At 43.3% G+C, this 20,667-nt stretch overlaps 1 protein-coding gene and 1 long non-coding RNA gene across 3 annotated transcripts in view; both read left to right on the top strand.

Annotated features, from left to right (window-relative positions):
• LOC109323795 (deleted in malignant brain tumors 1 protein-like) overlaps positions 1–20,667 on the top strand; it is a 189,414-nt gene that overhangs the window by 139,274 nt on the left and 29,473 nt on the right. The window contains 9 exon segments of the mRNA XM_019555460.1: positions 2,025–2,123; positions 6,686–6,781; positions 7,489–7,518; positions 7,880–7,934; positions 7,936–7,966; positions 7,968–8,108; positions 8,110–8,146; positions 12,702–12,865; positions 17,005–17,378. Coding sequence (XP_019411005.1) covers positions 2,025–2,123; positions 6,686–6,781; positions 7,489–7,518; positions 7,880–7,934; positions 7,936–7,966; positions 7,968–8,108; positions 8,110–8,146; positions 12,702–12,865; positions 17,005–17,378 — 1,027 coding nt within the window.
• Positions 8,783–12,656, top strand: LOC109324226. 2 transcript variants are annotated; one of them, XR_002104881.1, is made up of 4 exons: positions 8,783–8,818; positions 11,369–11,401; positions 12,121–12,156; positions 12,620–12,656. It is a non-coding gene; the product is annotated as an uncharacterized LOC109324226 (long non-coding RNA). The 2 variants fall into 2 exon arrangements; XR_002104880.1 differs by lacking the exon at positions 8,783–8,818 and having other exon boundaries at positions 11,275–11,401.

Genomic DNA, 20,667 nt, shown 5'->3' with positions numbered 1-20,667 from the left:
GAACAGCGCGGGCCCCCACTGCCCACATCCCTCCAGGTCGAAAATGACCATCCACCACCCCTCTCTGGGTGCGGCCCTCAGCCAGTTGGCAACACATCTGACTGTGTAGGTGTCAACACCACAGTCCCCCAGTTTCTTAATGAGAACAGAGTGAGAGTCTGTTTTAAAGCACTGCTTCCATTGAAGACCCTTTAAACCCCCATCTCCTGCCTCTCCAGTAGCAGGGAGGGCTAGCTGTTGGCAGGTGGAGAGGTCCCTGGGCTGCAGGGGCGGGTGGGGGCTGGTTCTTCCCTCCGCAGCAGCAGTGCCCCACCCAGGCAGCACCTGCCTGCAGGCACCTGGCTGCGGTGCCCCCTGGGACCGCCTAAGCCATGGAGGGAAGCATAGGGCCCCTGCACAGCTCAGGCAGGCAAGTTCCAGAGTGAGGGAGGGACATAAAAAAAAAATCATTGTTTTTTTCTTATGCAGAGCCTACCTTCCCAGGCTGCCTGCAGGGCTTCCTGCAGGGCCCCTGAGCTGAACGGATCCTGGTGCTTCGCTCTGCGGCTGTAGGGTAGCAAACTAAAACTCCTCAGAGGAGTTTTAGTTTGTTGTGCCCCAAGTCATTTGAGGCCCATTATGCTGGCAAATTTGCTACAGCGGCTGGAATTACTGCGCAATACACTGCCAACGTGTGCAAATACCAACACCAGTGAAAAAGCATTTAACCCGCTTTAAAGTGTCGTGCACACATGCCCCTCACTTCATCTATACACAGCCTTACTGTCTTCCCCAACCTAGTTCCTAAAACTCATGTGGAAATCCATTCTCCACCCCTTCCCAAATGACTACTTGGTCTTTCATAGCAAGACACAACCAAAAGTAAGATCAGTGTCTGAAGGGCATGGTTAACCACATCTAGATGGATCTAATCCTTTCTTCGTATTTAATCTGCAACTCTCTCTTGAGCTAAGAATAAAAATATGCCACCTTGTGGGGCTTTGTGATCTTAAATATTTACCTCCCCCACACACACACACACTTTCTAGCTAGCTCCTAATGCGCCCACTTCTGAGGAAGAAAACAACAAATCTCCAAAGTTGCTTATGTCTCTGCCAGTATGTGATTAATTATTAGAGTCCTGTATAATAATTAATTTCTTCAACCTTCTTACAGACCCTACAGATTCCTCCTCTGCTCTCAGCTCCACCAGAGAGGGGAGAGAAGAAACCACTGCAGAGCCCTTGAGTACAGCAGCACATGATAAGGAAAAACTGCAAGCAATTGCAATCCAAGCAACATGCTAGAAATACTCATGGAATTATTCTTTTGAAAGCCAGCGGGATCTGAATTTTCAATAAAATGTCTCAAATTTGATACGTTTTGACTTAAATTATGTAGGAAGAAAAAGCTACTAAGCTAAGACATCTTCATTTTTAGAATAGCAGGCTACTAAGATCCTATGGATATACTGATACAAAGAAAAGTACAGTCACCAGATAGTTCAAAATCCTGCATTGAGGAGAAAATTGAATGCAGTTCAGTGTGTGAGTAAACAGCAGGTAAAACTCCTACTAAGAAGCAGTTTACCCAATTCATAACTATGTAATAAATTGGCTTCATGCTGGGGATGGACACAACACTACCTCTCCCAAGGTGAATGTCCTCAGTAAGGCATATTATAGTGTTGGGCAATGTGGTATTGACAGATAATTTCCATATTTAGGAGGGTTGGATCCAGCCTGCCAGCTGATTGGATTCGTCCTGCAGGCAGGCACCCACCAATTAATTGGATCTGGCCCAGACGGAGGCTGACCCAGCTGCACTCCATATGGGGCTGAGTCAGGACTGACCACTTACTACCCAACTACTCCTGATATAACTAATCTTGCACCAAGGATGAGAACAACCACCAGTGTCTCAACTTTGACTATAGCTAAATTGTACAGTAGTAGTAATAAATCAGTAGAGTATATATTGTTGACCCACATCAGAAAAATGTAAAGGGCCAGTTCACCCTAACAAAGCCCTCCACCTTCTTACAGGCACTCCAGAGTCCACAGATTCCTTTTCTTCTTCCACCACCATCACAGAGGAGAGTGAAACAATCACTACTCCAAAATCACTGACAACTGCTATTGATGGTGAGGGACTGAAAGTGTAAACAAATATTTTAAATTTTTTGTTTTGCTTTTTATAATAAAATTTTATGAACAGAGATGGGAATTGATATTTTTGTTTTTCCACAGTAACAGATACTGGATACACAACTTTGATACCCTCTGGTGAGTAAAGCATTTTTAATGATTCTGCCCATGTGTTTTGCAACTCCCAGAATTGTCAAAGAATTAGTGTTTCTGTCCAACCTCGTTTCTCAAGCTCTCAAAGTGAAGTTTCCCCATCCCCTTCCAAATGATTACTACTTCTTTATCATGTATGATGCAGAAAGTTTGTCTGTATCTATCCAACAATCTGCTTATTAATGGAACCAAAATGCTCCTTCATATTTTAGCCAGTAACCCCACTTATGCTGAGAATATAAGCCATTGCACCTTTTTGTGTTTTTGATTCTTTGTCAAGGAAGATGAAGCTAAAACAGAATGCATTTCTACTTAGGCTTCTGAAGCAACCAGTACTATCACATTGATGTCAATGATAGAAATCCCCCAACTTTACTTGTTATTTAAACTGTAATTAGTGCTTAATTTTTAACCTCAAGGTAAACTTCTAGGATGTGATTTAAGCAAGACTTCTGACACTCCCATGACATTCTCATAAAAGAGAAATACAGTCCAGCTGAAAGTACTGTAAGGTGGATACATAACTGGGGTGGCAGGTAATCTGTCTAGGAAGAACGGGCCACTAACCTAAATAATCTTCGTTTTCTAAATATCAGTGTGGCAAAGTAGGGTCCCTGACTAGCCACAGAGCTAGTTTCCCCACCTGCCTCTGGGTATGCCACCCACCTGTCTTTTCTGCCATGCCTTGATGGAATATAATTGAGTGTTAATTAGGTGGGAAGCTGCCCATTATACACCCCAGTATTGGGAGGGGGAGCTATCTGCAGCTCCATTCCTGCCCTACACTGCAGCCCGAGCCTCCCAGATGGCATCTCAGGCAGTTGACTCAACTATCCCCTTCACCCATTAGCTGTGGCCCCTTTCAAAGGGACATTCAGCTTCTGTATAAGCGCTAGCCCCATCTCAGGCTAGTTGTGACCCCGAGCTTCTTCACTTCATATGGGCATCCCTCGCAGTGGGCCCCTGGCCCTTTTGACCCTTCCAGCCCTGGCCCCAGCACGCCTTCTGCCTGCACTCAGGGATGGGGGTGCCCCATTCCCGGCTTGGGTGCTTCTTGAAACAAGCCTGGCCCTGCATTGTCACTCCCCCAGCAGGCTCAGGCACTTCCTGAAGCTTACCTGGCCTTCCCTACTCTGATGGTATGAATAGCCCACCGGAAGGGGAAGGCTGGAGTTAAGGCACCCCTTCTCACCCTTCATCAAGGTGGTAACTGGCTTGGCATTTTCTGGGGGCTCCCACGCCACTGAGAGCCCCACTAGGCCACCCACTCCCAGCAGGATGCAGTTTTAGGTCATGCCCAGGACCAGGAGCCTCCAAACGATCCCCTTAAGCTCCTACCCTTACCTCTAGGACTTTGTATTCATCCTAGCAGCCAGGCAATGTTACTGCCTGGCCTTCCAGTAGCAAACCGCTCTGTTTATATAGGCAGCCAGGAATCTAAAACGGCGGCCGCAGTCAAGCACCTGCTGGCTGTTTGGCTCTGTCCCTGAAGTGGCAGGCACCAAGAGTGCCCTGCCACAATCAGGCTCTCAGAGACTTACAGAAACAACATCTGCATTTTGGAATCCTTGCACATGCAGTTGTTTGAACAGAGCTCTAACTGGTGTGTATCTCCATATTCTGGCACAACCCCCGCCCCCAGCTTTGTTTATGACTGCATTAATATATATCAGTGGAGTACAGAATTCTGCCCCTCATCCCCAAAGTTGAAAGACTTAAGGTATTGTGTCTGAAATCCAACTTTTTCATCAACCACCCACTTCTAGTTTCTATTATGATGTGCTAATGCTGTCTAATAAATTATTTCCTTACCTTCTAACAGATACTTCAGATTACACAGATTCCTTCTTTACTTTCACCTCCACCACAGAAAAGAGAGAAATAATCACTGTGCCAGAAAACCCCAAAATTTCTTATGATGCTGAGAGATAAAAATATTATTTTCCAGGAAACAGGCAGAATCAGTTGGTATTCAAATCTACTAAGATAGACGAGCTACGACATCACTTCAGTGGGAAGGAAAAACTGCTAGCCTAAGTCATCTTCATATAAGGCTTCTAGGGTCTTATGGACACATGAGCTTATATCCATTACTTAAACTGTATATGGTAACACTTGCACATCCACCGAACAGCAGAATTGTAGCTGGCGGCATCCTGATAGTCCCCCATAAACTATCCCTTCTATGTTTCTGTTTCATTTTTCCTGGTATGTGACTGTGTTAAATGAGCATTGAAAGTGCACTGATCCAGTGCGCATGTTAGTGCACTGATCAGGTGCACATGCTGTTCAGATTTTTCCTCAGTCCTTTAGAACAGAAACAGAAGACGAAGCTAAAATAAATCTTTGAATGATATGAAGACAAGAATAACTGCAGTCTGTTCTCTGTATCAGTTCACATACAATGGGGCATGCTCCTTAACAGTCGCTGCAGATTTAGGAGAGTACTGGGATACAGGAAATAATGCATTCAGCATGTAATACTGAATGCTAAAAAAGCCAAGTTTTGGGTGATAGAACTGAAGAGGATCAGGAGGCCATCTAGAGAGAAGCGAAAAAATGTTCTAAGAGGGTATAGTTATATTTGCAACTCCTGAATACAACCATCAAAGAGGATGCTTAATCCCAGCCTATTTTAGTTGTGCTATGTAAAGTTCTAGAGCATGGTCTGTTTAATAGGCCAAAACAGGAAATAATGTGAATGAATGAAATCAGCCTTTATTAAGGGGAATTACTCAGTTCCTAAGTCAGAGTCCCAAGTCCCACATTTGGCACCAAGTGTTAGCTCTGGATTTAGGACCTAGCGGCCATATCCATGACCCTCAGACCGACCATGACCTCTCCATTTGATAATAGGCAAATGTATTGATACACAGTGATAACAGAAAAGAAGTGATACAAGCAATCAAGCAATTCTGTATATCTACCAAATCCTAGAGCTGTCATCAGTACATGTGGCCAGGACGCAGGCTTCACCCTGAGGCATTCTCTCAGTTGTCAGATGTCAGCATGTCAGCAGTCTGGCGGTGGGATGCCGAGGCTTGCACCTCCCCTCCAGCAGGGTGGATGAGACAGGCTGGTGGTGTGCCCTCTGTCTGTGGTGGCTTCAAGGACTCCGGCCAGGGGACTGGGATGGGGAGCAGGTGAGGACAGGGTGGGACCCAGGTGGAGGACAACAGAGGGAGGGCAGAAGGGACCCTTTGCTACTCTCAGTCTCTGCTTTTGTATTCTCTTTCCCTCGTGATGACTCCTGATGACTCTTGATCCATGGCTATCGCTGGTTTGTCTCTCTGTGTTGTTGTCATAGTCCTTGTAGCTTATCACATGTACACGTAGTAACTTGGTCTTTTTGGGCATTTTCCTAATTTTGTCTGTTCCCCCAAAATGGGGACTCAGACCCCCCCTGCTCTGGGGCCTTGTTAGCTGGTGTCACTTTATCTTGTGTTATGGGCACTGTAGTACATTCTGCCAGTTCCCAGACCATTTGTCCTTGTTGTGTTAGCGGTATGGTACATGCCCCCTCAATAATGTGAATGAATGCAATCAGCATTTATTAAGGGGAATTACTTAAGGGGAATTAGCACCACTTCTCTTAGAATTTTACTTGAACATAAACCATAATTGTGGCTTGTATATCATGAAGGTTAAGTCTAGATCACATGGTTTCTTTGGAACATGTTATATATGTTGGTGGTGCCCTGCAGGGTGGTGTATCCAGAGCCATTCCTTGGGAGAGGGCAAATCAGGGTAACTACCTCGGGCCCCGTGCTTTGGGGGTGGCCCACCAACAGTCTGTACAGGCTGTGCAGACAACGCCATTGGCATGTGTCAATGGCGCCACCACTCTGCATGGCTCTGCATGCTGCTGGCTTCATGCTCTGGCTGCTCGTTCCCCCACCCCCGGGACCTTGCACAGGCTGATATGCCCCTAGGATCAGCTCTGGATGTATCATTCTCTTGCCTTTCCACATTGATCTCCTATTTTCCTTTAAATCAGTTTGCTTTTTACAGGAGTAAGATCTGAGGTTTTTCTTTTTCCACAAAAACTGACATTAACAACACAACTTTTGTGCCATCTGGTTAGTTACAACTTTCCTGAACCAATGATGTCAACAGCAAAAATCTGCCAACGTCACTTAAAATTATAATAGGAATTATTATTAGCTAGAGGATGCTATTCTGATACCCAGAACCAAATGTCAAGGGATAATACATATATATTTAACCCATTTTTCCACAAAGTCTGGAATGTAAACCTGTTAACCAACAATTCAGTTTTCAGAGAGAAGAGGGGGTCTTCTCAGTGTTTTTGTTTCGTTTGGTTTGGGTTTTTTGTCTTTTACTGATTGTTGTTCTCTTGTTCTCACTAATAAGTTAGTCCCTCAATTTTCTGGTCACATTTGCAGAAGACGTGACACCAGAACCCAGTATCTTCTTTACGTCCATTTCAACCCCACATGAAATGTTTACTACTGCAGAATCACTGATGACAGCCAATGAGGGTAAGGGACACTCACGGCATAAATCTAACCTGGAAGAAACATTGAGAGAAATGTACTCAATAAAACTGCTAGAAAAATGAAAGATAAAAACCAATCTATCAGGCACAATACTTAACTTAAAGCAGTAGCAAAACTGCATAATTTTAAATATGTATTTATAAAAAAAAAGGCATTATATTATTGCCCATTGTGAGAAATGCAGCTGATCTACTTTGTGGCCTATTAATACTTTCCTGCAATCCAGGTTATGCAATACATTCACCCATAAATTGTTTAACCAAGAGCCTATGCAATCTTCATTTTCCTAACCTAGGGCTGCCAGTGCATTATGAAATAATGTAGATTCAGCTGTGCGCCTAAAGGGGCATTCAGTTATCATGACTCCATGTTTGTATGTCTTGACCTAACTGGTGTCTAACTGGAGGTGGATAAATCCAGTTGTCACATTTTTTTTCTGGAACCAAGACAGCATAGAAGTTAGGCAGGATACTTATTTGTAACTTCAAACCATGTTTATCATTAAGGTATAAGTACATTAAGGCACAATTGTTTAGTGCTGCATGCTGAATATATTTCCTTGGTAGCTGGATTATTTTCCATATGAAGTTTTTGCTGTTTCTTAATGCAGTTTGCTTTTGTTGTTCTCACATTTTAGTGTCTATGTCCTGTGATGAGAATTGATGCTTCTGCTTTTTCCACTTTAACAGGTACTGGAAGCACAACCCCTGTAGCAGCAAGTAAGTCAAGGCTTTGAATTATCTTTGGCATATACTTTACAATATTTCTTTTGCTACCTTTTACACTTGACCCTTTTACTCGCATCTTGTCTGGGCCAATTTCTGAGACTCTTCTAGTGGTGGGGTTTGCATTGCACCACTTTTCTCATCGGTTGTGTCCTGGAGTAAGTTGTGTATCCTTATGCATTTGGCATTACCTTGGGTATTCAGGGCAGAATCTGCTCTATTCAGGCAGTGTTCAGGCTCTTTCTAGGTTCAGGAAATCTCTTAATATTGAAAACACAATGAATATATTAACATTACAAATGCTATATCCTGTGCTCTTCTCAGAGGCTAGTGAATTGAAAGTACAGGTGTTCAGATCACGTTGAAGTCTACCACAGAGGAAGCTGGACAACCATCTGTGATGATACCTGGGACAAAAGATGCTGTGGTTGTATGCAGACAGTTTAGGTGGAAAGGCCACTGCAGTCCAGGTCAGTGCTTATTTTGGTGAAGGCTTTTGAAGTATTTTCCTAGATGATGTGCAGTGCAAAGGGAATGAACCCTCTCTGAAGCAGTGCTCTCACAGAGGTTGGGGTCCCCATAACTTGTGTCCACCATGAAGATGCTGGTATCATCTGCTCAGGTATTTTTCGGTTCCTGTTTCATTTCATATAAAATGTACTTGTTAGGAATAACATGCAATCCTTTAAGTGAAAAGCTCAGCTTGAAGGAGAATGCTATGGGCACCTGTTAGCAAGGGAATCTGTTTCAGTGGCCTGGAAATGCAGGCATGTTACAAGGGTAACCAGTTGAAGGAGAGCAGCATGGTCCATTAGCTCATCAGCTCTTTAATCACTAGAGAATACAGCCAATTCTTCCACATGATTCCATGAATTTGAACCCTTCCGGGTTAATCTCTGTTCTTTCTGCAAAGGTTGGAGGTCAAATTTCCCCTCCTGTTGGAGAATTTAGGAGAAATTCAGACAGGGGCAGTGTTACACTGCAGAGCTTTCCTTGCTGTAGGGCTCCATCTGCTGGGCTTCACAGGGTCATTGGCATCACTGTAGTTACCTTTTCCAGCCCACCTGTCTGCACCGGCCACTTCTTCATTTCGATTTGGAGTTTCCTTATATTCTCTCCTTCTCACTCTTTTTCCTGCATTGAAATTCTACCTAATTTGACTTCTTGTTCCTCAATATCTGATGACATTTATTTCAACATATTTTTACTAAAGACTAAGCATTTCACTTAGTTTCCTGTTATCTTTTTTTATTATTATGTCTTCAACAAACCCCAGAGACACATACTATAAGAGGTAAGCCTTTTTCAGCCTAATTTTAATGAATATTCTCCAGTTTTACATAACGATTTAAAGGGCAGAAAATTCTTACGGAAAGCAGTTACTGGTTCCCTGGTTCCTGTATCCTGTTCATTATATAAACCAGTCTGCATTCTCACTCAAATAGCAGATTTCTGTAGAAGGAAGTCCAGCTTCTCCTCAGTGAGTTTCTTTACCACTTTTTTTAAAGTAATTCTGGTTATGAATATTCTTCAGATTCTTCTAAGCACCCCTGCCATGTTCTGCTATGCTGTAGCGACATAATTGCAAACTGGGATTTGCGTTGTTTTTCAAATGAGAACAGGAATAACTTCCTCCATAATGCAGCATCAGTTTGCTCATACTGCCCTCGGATTAACTTCTCTCATGGGCTAAGTATAGACAGTCAAAAAGCCTGGGGCTGAATTAATTGAATCTTTGCAGGTGTTTGTGAGGAGTGAACCTGTGGGGAAACCATCCCCTTTGCCCCGCACTGGACCCCCAGCCAGGATCTGTCCCATGTAGGGGAAGGGAAAAGGGGAGAAGGAGAAGCCCCCAGTGGGGTGCCTCTTCCCCGCTCTCCCTACGCCCAGAGCCGGTCCCCCTAAGCACATCCACTCTTCAGTCTAGACGGCGTGGAGAGAAACCCTCCTCTCTGCTCAGCGCTGGACCTCCAGCTGGGGTCTCCCTGCTGTGGGGCAAGGGGGGAGAGGGGAACCCCCAGCAGGGTGTTTCTTCCCCCCACTGCTCAACACCCAGAGCCAGGAGCTGTGCTGATCACCTAGCCATGCCCTCTCCTTGGCCAGAGGCCAGCTGAGGGGGAAGAAGGGGGATGCCCCCCCAGCTCTGGACACCCAGCTGGGCTGTTACCCCCCCCATTCCCTCCTCAGCTGACTGAGCAGAGGCATGGCCATGTGATCCACCTGGCTCCTGGCTGTGGGGAAGCCTGCAGTGGGGGATTTATTTCCCTGCCTGAGCCAGGAGCCAGCCTGGCAGGCTGGCTGTGCCCCCTGCTCAACCAGCCTGGGTGATCACCTGGCCATGCCCCCTGCTCAGCCACAAGCCAGCTGAAGAGAAAGCGGGGGGAAAACAGCCCCAGCCCAGCTTTGGATCCTGAGCCAGGCTGTGCCCGGCACAGAGAGTGGGAAGCCCATGATGGGAACAGTTTTCCCCCCCACACCCATCTCAGTTGGTCCAGTGGCTGGGGAGGGGGTATGGCCAGGTGATTGCCCTGGCTCCTGGCTCAGGTGGGGACTGCAGGCTTCCCTGCAGCTGGCAGCTGGGCTGATCGCCCAGCAACTTCCTCCCCAGCTGGCAAGCCGACTGAGAAGGGAGAGGGGAGGAAAGATGGAAACCTCCTTCCCTTCCCTCGTCCCTCCCACCCATTCCCGACCCCTGCTGCCATCCCAGGAGCAACGGAGTGAGCACAGCCCTGGGCACCAGCACTTCACTAGAGCTGGCCTAGGGGATCAGAGCATCACAGCTGCCTGGCACCTCCCAGGCAGAGCTGCACCCCGGCACCTCATCTCTACCTGGCAGCTGGGCCCTGCTGCCCCTGCCCTGAGCTCCCTGCGGTCATCGTGCAAGTCCTCGCCACATCTTCTATATTCACCCTGCCCATGGCAAGCCCTGCATGGCTGGAACCAGTGCTCGCTGCCCCTCTGGCCTACCAGGCTCAGCCTCTGTAGCTCCCATCCCACTCCACCCACCAGGCTGCAAGGCAGGATAGCAGAGCTCTTAACTTGGGAGGAGGGAGGGGACTCGCATCACGGGCTGCAGCTCCGCTTCCCCAGACTCCCCAGTAGCATGGGACTCCCCGGTGAATGCAGACCGCAGCCTGGCAGGTCCCGGTGCGTCCAGCAGAGAGCACTCTGCTGCCCTGACTGCGATGTTCCCTGGGGTGGCCAGTCCAGCAGGGAGTGAATCCGGGACTTTACTCCCCAACCCCAGCTGGGAACTGGGCCAATTCTCTGGCCGAGGAAGGGGTGAGGTGGGGAAATCCACCCCACTCCTGGCTGCTGGGGATGGAAAAGTCCCTCGCTGGAGCAGAGAACACAGCCCAGGCTGCTAAGCATGCTGGGGGCTCCCATTTAACTTAAACCAGGAAGGGGTCTGAGACAGAAGTTCCAGAAACTAGTTTGACCCAAATCAGTTAAGTCTGATACTACATTCAACCAGGTTTGTCTTAAACCAGTTTGGGCCATTTTGAAACTGGATTATGTGCACTGAGCTTATGTTCTGTTACAGGTTTAAACCAGTTTCTGATCACTTAAACTGTTTATGTGTAATTTATGTCCCTAGCTATGGAGGGAGAAAGGCACAATTTTGCGGTACCAATGTCAAGTAATGGGCTTCTCCAAACAGTTGAGATTTAATTACTCAACAATTAGAAAATCCCGGTAACAATCTGGATGAAAGCCCAAAATTCGGACAAACCAGCCTTTGCATTGACTTTGTGTCCTTGCTTTGGATACAAAGCCTTTAAACAGTCTACATCATATTGTGACAGTTACTAAACTGGGACTTTTCTTTTATGCCTTTGATAAGTTCCTGGAGTGTCCCCTACATCTGAAAAAGCAGGTATTTATTATTTTATTTTTGTCATAATTATTCATATGTTTAATTGGTAAATTAAAGTTTGGACATGAACTGCTGATTCTTAACCATGCTAAACAGAGCTGTCTGTTTTGTGGCCCTTTCTAATGACAAAGGGATTGCACCAGTAGTCCTTGCTGAGATATTGCCACTGAACTCTATTGTCATGAGTAAGGGCTATTTAGCATGATGAGGGTCATGAGAACCAGGCTCTGAGTAACTATGATCAAAGACAGGTGACTGATTATTCGGTCAGTGAGAGAAACTCATCACTTCTTGTAAATGTGTTTTTATTTTTATTTAAATGGATACAATATTATTTTTACATTTTCTTAGAAAATCCATTCTGAACTAAATAAAAAATAAATCAGCTTCACCATTTATATTTATCCCTATTAACCAATAAGCTGTGTTTCCATAAAATCCCATTTGAAATACAGGATTTGGCAATTAACTTAGTATCACTGGAATGGGGAAATCCAGGCAGTTATGGGGGTTGTAAATTAAGCTTCAAGAGAGGAAAGGGAAACCTCTAGGAGTTATGTCTTCCAGGCCACCAAACTTTCCTTTTCCACAATGACTTAGTTCACTGTAATAGCAAATCCATAGTATTATTTTAATATTCTTAAGTAAGTCATGATGTTTATTTAAGTGTTTGTTTCATATAGTATTTAAGTTGGTCTTTTTTCTTCTCTATTCCCCAGCTCCTCCTATCACCACACAGGAGTCCATTACTATATGTAAGTAGTAAAACATTATCCTGGTTACGTGACTAGTTAAAGAGAAGCCTATAATCTTACAGTGCACTGATTGGCTTCCTGTTTCCAGTGCTTTCCATGCCCCAAATCCCAAGGATATGGCAGATATCTTCAGAAGTAAATCCATACTCATCTACTCAGGCTGGTCTCATCTACAATACAGAGAATTTGATAGCTTCTTATGTGGATCCAGTTGTTGAAGTCCAGTTTTAGATGTGATGCATTATTGCACAACTACCTGAAGATACCTACTCCGATACCTCCAATACTTTCCAAGCTTTGTACAGTCTTCATGTTTGCACTAACAGATTCTTGTTAAACTTGTAGTTTGATATATTCCATATTAGCCATGATGTTATAGAAAATGTTGCTTTTCCGGGGACTCGTATATTTAATAAAAAATAGTGTTTTATTTCTGTCTTTCATTATCTGTTTGCGTTACCAGCTTTTCCGTCTGCCACCCAAGAGCTCATTACAACCGGTAAGTCTTTTCTTTGTCTTGCTTTAAAAAAATCTGCTTTTAACAGTTGAAACCTATTTACATACCTATGTGGAAGGTAACCTATTTGAAGGGCTTACAGTGGATTTTCTGACTTGCTATCTGCAGTTATGCATGAACATGGAAACAGCAGTTATCTGTAGAAGTAAATCGCTTTTACCTTGCTTTCTAGTGCCTCATCTCAAGAAAAAGGTATAAATCACTATGTTGAAAATCCACAGCATCTTTCCCACAAGGTCTGAGGCTGGATTGCTGGACCTTTCTTTTTTATTTATTAATGGCCCCCAATGGTCAGATCTTAAGACAGACTGATATTTTGCAAGTAGGCTAAGAGTTTTGAACATATATATATTCTTTTAAATAAAAAGACTTATGTCTAAACCCTCTGTGGTATTATTCTAACATGTTTAATTATATTTTTTCTCCATCAGATAACTTCTGTGTTTCAGTTAGAAAATACCCAAGTCTCCATAGCTTCAAAATATATTACTGGGTGCAATTCTGGTTCTAATTAAATCAATGACAAGGCTCCATTGTCCTCAGTAGTGAGTCAAGATTTGATTTTATTTTAAGGGCTGTCATCACTGCCACTTATGGCTAAGAATTATTGTGCTGGAGGGGTTGGATATCTGTTGGAGAATACTTTAAGGCACTTTGGAGAGATGCATCTCTGTTCCTCACCTTCTATCATCTATGCTAACTTCGGTTGTTGAACTATAGTTTCTAATTTTCTTGTCTTTTAAATACATTTTGAGGCAAATGGTTAATAAAGCTTAATAAAAAAATATTGTTGTGAGAATGGTCCTTAATTCTAGCCTATTGCTTTATTTTTATATTAACAGCTCTTCTGCCTAATACAGAGCTAGTGCTTGTACTAGTGATGTTGATGTTTTTCAAACTTGTATTATAGTAACACCTTTGAATCCTGGTCATGAACCCTTGCCAAGCGCCATTGAGCTAAGCGCTGTCTAAATACTGAACAAACCATAGTTCCTGCCCTAAAGAGTTTACTGTAAATCTAGCTTGTCTATATGGGCCCTTTATAATCAATCACATTAAGGGTATCATACTGTAAATCATGTCTTCTTATTGTCCAAGTCTAAGCCTGTTAAACTCAATAGGAAACCTACCGTTGACTTTTGTGGGCTTTGGCTTAAACCTTTTGTTAAGTTTTCCATAAAAACGTACCGCTGCCAGGATAGTCATTTTCAAACTGATACATAATTCCAAGTTTACTTATAAATTAACATAGTATGTTTCATTAGGTGCTTAAAAATAGGCTGGGGTCATCTTTGAAAATCTGGCTTGATGTACTACATACATTTAAAAAGACATCTACCTTGTGCCTATGAATTATGTGCACTTATGTGCAAACAATTAATTCAACATAGACACATAGCTCAGGATTCACAACGGATCTTAAAGCATGACATTACTTGTCCATACGAATACCTGTAGAATTCGGTCTATCTCCTACTGAAGCCGAGTCTTGCCCCTTTCAATTTTCAGTACATTATTCTTTCTTATATAACTCTTTGGAAAGTGATCATAAATGACAGCAGCATCCAATGTATCTGGTAATATTTTCTCATCCTCCATTTTCTAATGTAGTTTGAATTGATGTCTCTTCACCTAAAAGTCATATTTACTGCTCACAGCTTTCCCGTAGCAGTACAATACTAATCACTTCAAGCATAGCACCTAGCAGGTTATTAGAACCTAGGAGCTACGATTCAGTTTTGAAGTCTCACGCAGCCTAGGGTCCTGATACTTGGAGCATGAAGGCTGGAAGGTACCCCAAGTATCAGCTATCAAAGCTAGGAAGTTCCATCAGAAAAGACTCTTTCCTGTAGGGACACTTCAGAGAAGACTGTGGATAGTCCTGGAGTGGGAAAAAAGTCAGAGACCATTTGTGAACTACTTAAACAAGGGAGGAAAGCCATAGAGAAAGGAAAGTTAATTGAAAGCTATCACAGAAGCAGCTGTGGAGAGCATCTGAAGACCATGGGGAAGGCAGAGAAGGATGAAGTTTGCCAGTTAAACTGATTCATTTATGTTTTAAGCCATGGCTCAGATGATGCAGAAATGATACAGCTTTTGAAAACTTCATCGTTGAAGCAGCTCTGGTAGAAGGAGCTGTCATTGTTAATGTGTGGCGAGAGGATGAGCCAATCTGCCCTCACGCGGCTTATCACAAAGCTTGAGTCTGCAGTTTTAAAGTGGGCTTCCCTTGACTTGGAAAACTGCTTAATAAGATCCCTGTTTTTATGTGCTGCTTCAGAGCATGCAGGAAGGTCAAGGTCAAGCAAGCAAATCAGTGGATTATTGCTATGGCCTAACTCTTGGTTTAGCCTATTAGCACAAGAGTTGTAGAGCAGAGCTAATTTGTATAGCCTGTTATCACTCAGTCCTATAAAGGAAGACAGGAAGAAGTAAGAGTTTTCAGTGGTGTTAATTTACTACTAAGAACAGGCATGAATTTGTTTTCTTTCCATCCAGCTTTTATTCCCAGGGTAGTGAATGTTTTGGTTGCTTCCTAGTGATGTGCATAGAATAATCAACAGCATACCTACCATATTTGTGCTGAAACATATATTTTTAAATAATGTTTACTGATATTTAAATTTCCCCCCTCTGCAGTGACACTTTTATGCCAGCCAACCTACATGCATGCAGTCATTCAAGTAGCTTATATCAGGTCCAAAGGCTACTCTGCATTGTCTCTTCACTTGAATGACCAAAACTGTAAACCAGTCCTGAATCCTTACACTGCAGTATTCTACATACGACATGGTGGTACCTGTGGGACAAGAAAAGAGATAAGAGCATTTGCATTTGAAAATATTAGATAACAAAATGGTTTGCTAACATTATTTAAAGATGAACACCTTTCAGAGTATCTTTATGATCTTTAAAATATTCCCAATGGGGAACTTAAAATGTAGCTACCTTGTTTCATGACAGCCATCTTTCTGGGACTGCCAGAACTGTAATTACAATGTGAACTAATTACTTGAGTATTTGGGTAGCTACAATTTGAACTAATTACCAAAGGCTTCTTAACTGTTGTAACAAATGTATAATCTCTCTGTTTTGGGCTTAAACAAGAACCTTTAAAGCATACTAAGTACTGGGCACAGTTGTGTCTAGAAATAAATGTAGGAGTAATAACAGTCTAGAAATAAATGTATGAGTAGTAACAACACAAAGGAAAAACTCAAAGGTCCAGTGCCATTCCAGCTGAAATTAGTGATTGCAGTATGGACTTCAAAAAAAGTAAGATCCTGCTTTCTTTACTTAAGTCTTTTGCTTCAAATGATGGACTATGAGTGGTTTCAGCATTTAGATAGGGTCTTGTCTGCTTATTTTGGAGAGCATATATTGCTTTATACTAAGGAAACAGTATTTTTTTTTCAGTGGTGCCTTAAGTAATTAGGCCCATTTTGGAAATTTTCTATTCAAGAATTGAGAGTGACTTGAGTGGTTTTCTGCACATAGGTGAATGTCATCCTTTATACCTAATACAAAGCTATACACAAAGCATCTTCGTACATAGGCACTACCACACAGATGCTGGAAGAGAACAAGAAAACAAATCAGAATTCTAGGGACAATGGCCACCGCAGCTCAGGAAGAAAATTGTGATCATAATGAAACACATTAGATTCTGCGTAGATGCCTTACATTGTTTAAGAGGTTACTTAACAACACTACTTGCTTCCCTGCTGACCCCCACATATTAATACTACATCCAAACCCGTAGAACTTATTCACTCAAAATACCCCTTGGGCTTAATAGAAGTCTTACAAATGTAAGGTCTTTAGGACCAGGAGTCCTACTTCCATCTCTGTTTTCATTAAAAACAATAGTGTCTTTACCTGATAATGAAGAAAATGAAAACTACTTTATAGTTAAAATTCAGCAATTAATTGGAACTACTTTCATTCCACTTAAAGTAAATGAGAGAGATGAAATGTTATAGGTTGAAAGAGATCATTCAGCTCATTTCTTGCCAGTACAGAGTTGTTCCCTTGAGTATTTTTTCCAGTGTTTTGCCCAATTTATTTAAAATATTCCTACCAATGTGTCTTCCACCCCAAACCTCAAGAGGGTAAGCTAATCTCATCACCAAGGGGTTTTTTTTCTTGATACACACCAGATATTTTCCTTCATTACTTTCATACAAGGTCACCAAAAACCATTTTTACTGGTGTTCAGAAAATTCGCCACTGCCTCATCTGACTTTCTACTGATTTGTAATACGTTTCAATTCTTTAGGTTGTCATATTTCAGCGAGACATATAAAACATTTTTTTCTATTTTTTTTCAGCTACATAATGGAATTATCAGGTATTCCAACACAGTCACAGCATCCACTTTTGGAAGTGATTTCACCAAGAAGAAGAATAACCTGCTACAACTCACCTGCAAAGTGGACCAGAGAACAAATGTCCCTATTAAACAGCCTGCGCCTGAAATAGCTCATCACAAACAGTTCATTGTAAAGTTTTCTTTTTATGCCTTAACATCTTTGTTGCACCCAATGAATTCTCCACCATTCTATGTCAAACAAAATCAGGATTTAGTAGTTCAAGTCACTATCTACAGCTCTGATCCAAACCTGATATTATTTGCAGACACTTGTGTGGCATATCCTAATCTCCGTGACTTTTCAACAGTGGAATATGATTTAATCAGCAGAGGGTAAGGAAACGTCCAACTCAATTTCAAAATAAACACTTTACATTTAGCTGACCTCATCTGAAAAAATGGCACATGCTTGAACCCATAAGCCACCGACCTCAAAGCCTTAGTAGGTTCTACCACTTTGAGGTAAAGGGTTATGGCCATTAGCATCAATCAGCCACAAGAGGGTAATAAAGACTCACATTCCTATTACCGTGGTTTGTGCAGGAGCAGCACCAGCCTCTTCCCAGTGTGGCGGCTGAGGTGGGCTACACAGAAACTTTGGGGTTGGGGGGCTGCACTATACATCTCCTGGCGAAACATACTTCTTAGGCTGGGCCGGGAACACCATGCCTCTGCAGGCTGTGGGTGGCAGCAAGGCAGGCTCAGCTGCGTGGGGCAGGCGGTGGTGGTCCAAGAGCGATGCTGGGATTGGTGGCTACGGGGAGTCTAAGGTGAATTTTGGGGTTGCTGTAGCCCCACAAGCCCCTCCACTGGTGCCATCCCTGGTTTTATATATGCTTTCATTGCTATATTCTGTTTATGGAAGGAGTAGGAAAGAGAAACCACTCTAAAATCTCTGCAGGAATTTTACATCTCCCTAACATAAGTAAATTGAGGGAAGAGTGAAAAAAAGATTGGGGGGAGGGAAGGTTCTTAGTTTAAAAAAATGTAAACTCAAAATGGGAAAATAACATTAGATAACAAAATAGCACACTAGCTCTTTACGTATTTTTTTCAATAATTCTTTTCAACTTCATATATTAAGGAGCTTTAAAATGTGAACTGTGAGCTTTATCATCTAAAATATATGAAGGAAAATTTCTATCAATTGATGATGCTACAAAAACATTAACACAAACTGTATTGACTTAAATCTAAACTTTTAACTATTATGACCATTGCTGCAATCTAGCAGGGTTGCCAAGTCAATATGTTTTTTACGAACAATATGCAAACTTTTTTTCTGGGCACATGTGCTGTTAATGAGCTGAAAGCCTACTGTGCAGTAAAATACTGTGCAGTAATTTTTCTCTAGGAACGTATCTGCACACGTACCCATCAGCAGCAAATTTGCTTCTCGTGGGAGCAGTTCAGTGCAGGCCTACTCCTGCCCTTTTCTGCTCCCATACAGCAGCCAGGGGGAGACCTAGGCTGCCCAAGGTACCAGCCCTGGGGTGGCAAGGGAACACTGTGATCAGGCTAGGCTCTGGGGGGTGAGGGGTGGAGGAAGCTGTCCCGCCTATGAGGCACCTTCCTCCCACCTCACACCCCTACCCCAGGCAGCTGCCGGCTGCCACACCCCTACTCTGATTTCAGAATGAGGGCCGGGACATCATCCCCTGTGCTGACAGCACGCAGCTGCCAGGGTTTCAGACAATGTCCCAGCTCCCACCTAAGATCAGATCAGGGGCCCAGCAGCTGCCTGGGCAGGGGACAGTGTCCCAGCCCCCACTCTGAGATTGGAGTGGGGACACACAGCAGGTATCTGCCATGGCAGGGGATGATGTCCCAGCCCATTGGCAATGCGTAGGGCGTGCACGTGTACCCCCTGAGATTGGCGGTGCACCCCCTGTGATTGGCCACTGCTGCCACTTCCGGCAACACCTGCAAGTGGTTGTCGCTTGCCAACCCCCCTCCCCCTCGCTGCTGACACTGCTGGCGGTGTCTGCATATGGTCACCGATGGCTGCTGCCAGTGGTATCTATGGGTGGTCTCTGACTGGTGGTCAGCACTTGCCACCGCCTTACTCCCCACCGCAGGTACCACCACAGCAGCCTGTGGGAGCTCCCTGCTCCCTGCCACCACAAGCCCTCTCCACCACCACTGCCACCGTCTGCGTCCCGCCCCCCCAGCCTCTGGGGACATGCATCGTTCATGTCCTAGACCCTGCTTCAGTCTCAGAGTTGGGGCCTGGCAGCTGCTTGCTGCTGGGGAAGGGGGTGATGTCCTAGCCCCAGCTCTGATCAGCTGATTGGGAAGCAGGCAGCTGCCCAGGTGAGGGGACAGTTCTCCTGCCCCCTGCTGCCTGGGCTGACCAGGAGCAATCTGCTCCTGGTCAGTTGTCTACCCATGCACTACTGCACAGTAGCTACTGTGTGGTAAATTTACAACCTGTATTACATTATGTAACACACATGAGTAAAAATGTTTGGTTGTTAGTAAGGTTTTATTGCCGTAAAAAATGTTGGTTGTCAGTAAGAAGTTTGCAGATTATCAGTAAAAAAATTCTTGAGTTGCAACCCTGATTATGATGATAGAAAATATGGTTTTGGATATGTTATAAATACTTAAAGGCTAATAAGAAATTATGTAATCTATTATATGAATCACAGTTTGCAGGCTGCTGGCATTTTAAGAAATTAGAAACACTGTGTTTATTTCCTGAAACAAATTTATAGTGAAAGCCAAATGCAGTGAAATCAATGTTTGTGTATTCCTTTTTGTAATAGAAAAGTGTTAGTTTTCCTCTTGTCTACATAGTAGCACAGTATAAATGGTAATTTTCCAAGAGAGTCTCTTGTATTTACACAGCTGTGCAATACCTGCCCTTTATCTTCAGATGAATTTGTCTAACACCCTCATTTTGCCTTGAATACTCTTACGCACACATCCATCAGGCCCAGGTCAGGGTTATAATTTATTATAACAATACACCTCTGGCGCTGGCAGGATCCTAAACTGTGGAAGATTTGTAACAATGACTTCTGGATTTTACAGTTGGAATACCTGGGATTCAAATATTGAGTATGCTCCATAAATCCTTGCACATCAGGAGTATATATGAGTTTAGAAAAATATATTTAAATCAATTTAATAGGCTGCTAGAGTTAAGAAAAGATCAGTTTGTCAAAAGCAATAAGTGTTTTGCCTTTGACATCAGTGGATTTTGGTTTGGTTCAACATAACCAGGGGGATTAAAAATAAAAGCATAGTGTAAAATCAATCATCTACTTGAAAGTGCTTGCAGAATGCATTTAGGGCCCTGAACCTGGAAGTCCCTGCTCTTATCTTAAACTTGTGGTGGTACATCTTTCTCTGCTTTCCTTTTACGTTTCTTGTATCCCCACTTTTGTGCCAAAGGTCTAGATATCCTTTCTTAATGTCATCAGGGACCTACTGTCTTTTCTGATTTGCATTTATATTTGCCACATTTAAAGAGGTCCGCCAAGTTTTAAAGATGCCCCCCATAATAATAAAAATACATGGAAGACATGTATAGGTTGGGTCAAAGGCCAGATTGAAGCTATGCATTTTTGCCTACTACAATGTTGTCATCCTCTGAAGTATCTAATAATTTCAAAGT

Source organism: Crocodylus porosus, unplaced genomic scaffold (assembly GCF_001723895.1).
Source record: "Crocodylus porosus isolate Cpor-Errol unplaced genomic scaffold, CroPor_comp1, whole genome shotgun sequence".
Taxonomy (NCBI): Eukaryota; Metazoa; Chordata; order Crocodylia; family Crocodylidae; genus Crocodylus; species Crocodylus porosus.
The sequence above is the reverse complement of the archived record's forward strand: the minus strand, read 5'-3'. Positions and strand labels throughout refer to the sequence as shown.